This window comes from Zootoca vivipara, chromosome 1 (genome assembly GCF_965207765.1).
Source record: "Zootoca vivipara chromosome 1, rZooViv2.hap1.1, whole genome shotgun sequence".
In the NCBI taxonomy this organism is placed as follows: domain Eukaryota; kingdom Metazoa; phylum Chordata; class Lepidosauria; order Squamata; family Lacertidae; genus Zootoca; species Zootoca vivipara.
The window spans coordinates 572,539-577,459 of record NC_142582.1 but is presented as its reverse complement, the minus strand read 5'-3'; the positions used below and the strand labels follow the sequence as shown (position 1 = coordinate 577,459).

Sequence of the window (4,921 nt, the reverse complement as noted above, 5' to 3'; positions counted from 1 at the left end):
ATTCTGAACGGTTTTTAAAGGCAGTCCCCTACAAGGGGACTAGTAGTCTAGTCTCTATGCAACTAGTGCAGGGGTAGTTGACAACAGTAGACTGGCAAGGAAAAGAGACTTGTTTGGAAACAAAGGTAGGCCTTCTTCAGATAACCTTTAGATAACCTTTAGAGGAGTCAGGAGTAGGGAATTGATTGATTGATATTTATTACGGCCATTGGCCCATCACACAACAATTCCCATACCAACATATGTGTACTTAAACCTCCAAATTTAAAACAAATTTATTTTATTTGTTTTTCTTCTTTAGGGATAGGACACTGATCAAGAATCTGGCAACCGTGAGTGATCTTAAGGGGCCTTCATCATTTAGTAGATATCTCAGTTTGGCTTCATTCGAATCATCGGCGATTCCCTTTAGATATGGAGCAAGAAACTTGCTCCTGGCCGATGAGTGAAGAGCACAATCAAGGATTATGTGATGCAACGATTCTGGTGCCCCACAATTACAATCACATAAGAGCGATATCTGTCCATTGGAAAATCTATTTCTCAGCACGTTCAATGGGAAGGTGTTGAATCTTGCCTTTATAAAGGCATATCTATGAGCTGAAGTAGTTAAAATTCAAATAATTTGGGAGCTTTAAAAGGGGTAATAAACCAAGGTTTAGAGGTGAGCAGGTAATCAGGAGTAGCGAAGCTTTCGCCCTTCAGGTATTTCTCAACTGCAATACTCATCAGCTCTAGCAAGCATGACCAATGACCAAGAATTAAAGGAGTTCAGCAACCTCTGGCGGGTCAACCCCCACCTTAAGTCTTTAAAAGCTTTAAAGCCAATAGAAAGAAACATGGTTAGGATGCAGATCAACATGGCTCATTTTTTAATATAGGCTTTGCTCTCTCTGTAGGGATGTAGCATTCCAAATGTGCCTTGCTTGGCTTGTTGTTTTAGTTTATCCACAACCCACTTAACCTTAAACACTGGCCTATTTTGACTTAATTAGATATTAACAATTTCTGTGCTAATTTCTGTGTAGACTAGATCAGTGGATATTGTGATGAAATCTGCATAATTCTGAAATAATCTCAGAATTCCAGACTTTTAGAAAATGTAATCTATTTTTTTAAAAAAACATAGATTAAAATAAAACCGTATTGGTTTAACTAGGTATTATGAGATTGCAACAGTATCAGATATTTGTATTCTGGTTCAACACAGCAGGTTTGCATTGATCCTTCTTCCCACTCACTTCACTTGTTCCTTATTTAAAAATAAAAATTGGAGGATCCAACTGGTCTTGTTGCATCAAAGGGGCAGTATCATATGTTTCTGACACCATTATAATGGGATAAATGCTGTTCTTTTTCAATCAGCTGCACAACATTCTGTTAACCTCTTTAAAAGGATAAAAAGAAGCACTTTATTCTCTTTTCTCTTTCTACAAAAGCAAGTGTTTTTAGAGTATGTTCCACAAATAGCAGGCAAAGAGTAAGGTGAATGATCTTGCAGAAAAACTTGGGAATGACATCAATAGGTTTTCAATCTGGAAGTCAATAGAAAATAGTTGTTTGTTATCACAGGACAGCCAAGAGATAATAGAACAAGAGCAGTTTCTTTTGAAGGTTTCAAGTATTTAAAGCTTCAATTCCGTCCAGCTCTGCATTAAAATGTTATCGGTGTTTGCAGCAATAACAAGATGGTGTTATTCTGATTCTTGATATTTTGTCAAGCCAAGAGTTAAACCACCAGATAATATTTGCTATCAGTTTGCTAGTTTTCAACTGGATTAAGTACAATTCAAAGGCAAACATAATGGAATTGTCTTGTTTTAATTTCGAAGAAGATTCAGTATCAGATTTTCAATTCTGGGACAATGTGGATTCTACTGATCAACTCTCCTCTCAGCCAGATCATTTTCTACTTGACTGTTCTACTCCAACAGGTGAAGGCTTTTCTTGGCTACCTTTTTCTTGTCAAACATTGTTTCCTGATGTGCAGGTACCACTCCCAGAGCCAGGTGGGCAGATTCGGCAGTTTGAGGCTGGTGCTGAATTGGACAGCTCCTTGTTGGTTCAATCTGATGATAGTGACCTGCAGTTTAAATATCACCCATTCATTCCTGCTCACCCTTACAAGACACAGAGGCATGCTGCCAACATTAGGGAAAGAAAAAGGATGCTCAGCATCAATTCTGCTTTTGATGAACTTAGAGGCCATGTACCAACCTTCCCTTATGAGAAGCGTCTCTCCAAAATCGACACTCTCAGACTGGCCATAGCATACATCGCATTGCTTAGTGATATCCTGACTTCAGGATCTGACCCCAAATCCTATGTGCAGAAATGTATGAAAAATGGATATAAAGGTCATCGGAATGCAATCTGGAACACAAGTGGTAAGTGTACAGAATTTGCTTTGTTTCATTTTAAAAATTTGTTTCTTTTTCTTTTTTTTCCTTTTTCCTTTTTTCTAATACTATATTAAAATCTGGCTTTCATTGCAAAAAAATGAAACCAGTAAGGCAATAGTACCTAAACCAAATTGAAATAACATAGTATTCTCCCTTGTTGACAGACTGGTCAAGTATCTGAAAAGATAGTCAATCTTTTTTGTGATTGATGCTTGGTGTAAATACTATTCAGTTTGCAATATAGCAAAGTAAACTTGTAAATCATGGGCTTCGCTGACTGAATAATTGTTTCATACACTTACACTGGTCATTAAAGCACGGAGACCTTTTATCTGTTTTGTAACCACATAAGCCTATAAAAAAGAAAAACAAACCAACCCAGATCAACAACAATAACTTAAGAAAACCACTAGAAACAGTGAAAATCATAGAAATATGCCGAAGTTTAAATCAACAAAAGCAAATTGCCTCAATTCAACCAGTACCCTGAATTTAATTACATAATTAATTATTATACATCTATATAATAAATGTGGAAATGAAAGATAAGGACATGGTAGCCAGCTGGCTAGACAGGAGGATAAAATTTTATCTTTAATTAATCAGGATGTCTGACATAGTTTATTCAAATATGTAGCTGGACAATTTTTGTGCAGTGGGGGAAAACTGCCGAGTGCAGTAGTGATCGAACCCTTGAGCATATGCAGCTTAATAAGGAGCTAAGTTTTTTCTTAAAAGAAATGGATGAATAGGGAAAAAATTGAATACAGTTTTCTTTAGATTTTCATAAGCTTACACAAAGAATATATTAGAGCCACCTTCTGCTCACCAATTCATTACATCTTCCTTCCTCTCTGGTTTTTTTTACTTTTGTTTTCCTTTTCCTTTCTCCCATCTGTCCTTCTATATATTTTTCTGTGGGGAGGGCTGTTGGTTGGTCTAGCCTGTAGCAGACCTTAACATTGCAGGTTCAAATTATGCCTTTATAAAATTAGTAGGTGACCCTATGGATAGTATGGGAAGAATTTATTCAACAGGTGCTCTTGTGATGGTTACATTTTGAAAACTAAGTAAGTGCTATATAAAACCATCTTCATCAACAATAATTCTTCTCTGTGTTATGAGATTGCTATTCAAGGCAAAACTTAACTTATCCATACTGTTGATGCTAAACGAATATTAAATAAAATATATTAAAGTGTTGGTTGGAGTGTCAGCTTGCTTTGGAAAGGAGTATGCTAAGTTCTGAGAATGACCATAACCTACTCAAATATTACAATTATGGATATGATGAAGCAAAGCCAAGTGACTATAAGATCAAATGGTTTTTACTGAAGAGTTTAGCATATGCTTAGATCCTTCCTAGCAAAAACAGACTTTAAAGGCAACAAACGTGTTTAAATCCCAAATCTGTGCAGGAGTACAGGCATTAACCGTAGTTAATTTATGACTGATATTAACCACTTATCATAACTGTTTGCATTTATTAAGAACAATGCTTAGTTCCAACGTCACATATGTTATCTCACCATTCATTCCAGGGGGGGTGAGGAGAGATAAAGGTGTTCCTAAAGCCACCTGATTCTCTCATTGAGGATTTTCCTTCTTGATGGCTCAGCCATTGTGCAACACCAGCTTTCCTAGCCTTCCCTTTATTGGTATCAGCCAGCCAGTCAGTGTGTAAAAAGCAGACTCTCACTGAAAAGAGCGAAGCAGGCCTGAAATGTTCAGTCTCTGCGCAAATCAAAATAGCTCCTCCTGACCGAACTGCCACTAACACAATGAGCAAATCAGTTGCTTAATTAAAAGGAAAGTGTACTGTACATTAATTAAGTCTTTTAATCCAATTACTTCCACCAAACATAGGGTAGCATTGGGGAAAGTAATTGTGAGATAACAATTTAACACATTCCTATCTTTATAAATTAAAAGACTTTGTCCAGAAGTCATTGTGCATTTTCTTAACTAGATTTACTATTTCCCCCCCTCTCTCTGCAGATCTGACAGCCCGCTTGTCCTGGATAAAATGGGATTAAGAGATGCTGCTTCAAAGGATCTTTCTGCTTGACACCAGCCGTTAAGTTCTCACCACAGCAAACATCAGCTATTACATTGAAACGAAATAACAACAATAAACACATACTCAATATTGATTTCTATTAAAATCCACTTGAATTAGACATCAAGAGTTTCCCATTAGACAACAAACAATGCTTTCATAAGTGATAATACACATGTAAACCAAATTTTCTTTTAAAAAAGAAACACTTAAAATGTTGCAAAAGCTCCAATCATTCTTTTTTATATAGAATCTTAGATTTGAAGGGGCACAAAGGTCATCTAGCCCAACCCCCTGCAATGCAGGAATATCGGCTAAAGCATCCATGGCAGATGGCCATCCAACTTCTGATTAAAAACCTCCAAGGAAGGAGAGTCCACAACCTTCCGAGGGAGATTGTTCCACTGTAAAACAGTTCTTGCTGTCAGAAAGTTTTCCTGTATCTCTGTTCTTGTAACTT

At 36.8% G+C, this 4,921-nt stretch overlaps 1 protein-coding gene across 1 annotated transcript; it reads left to right on the top strand.

Moving 5' to 3' along the window:
• The first annotated feature begins 1,375 nt into the window (after window positions 1-1,375).
• LOC148687442 (transcription factor 15-like) lies at window positions 1,376-4,529 on the top strand. Its single transcript, XM_088675438.1, has 2 exons — window positions 1,376-2,387; window positions 4,401-4,529. Exons 1-2 carry the CDS (start codon window positions 1,805-1,807, stop codon window positions 4,436-4,438), a joined length of 621 nt encoding a protein of 206 aa, XP_088531564.1. The 5' UTR covers window positions 1,376-1,804; the 3' UTR covers window positions 4,439-4,529.
• The last annotated feature ends 392 nt before the right edge of the window (window positions 4,530-4,921 follow it).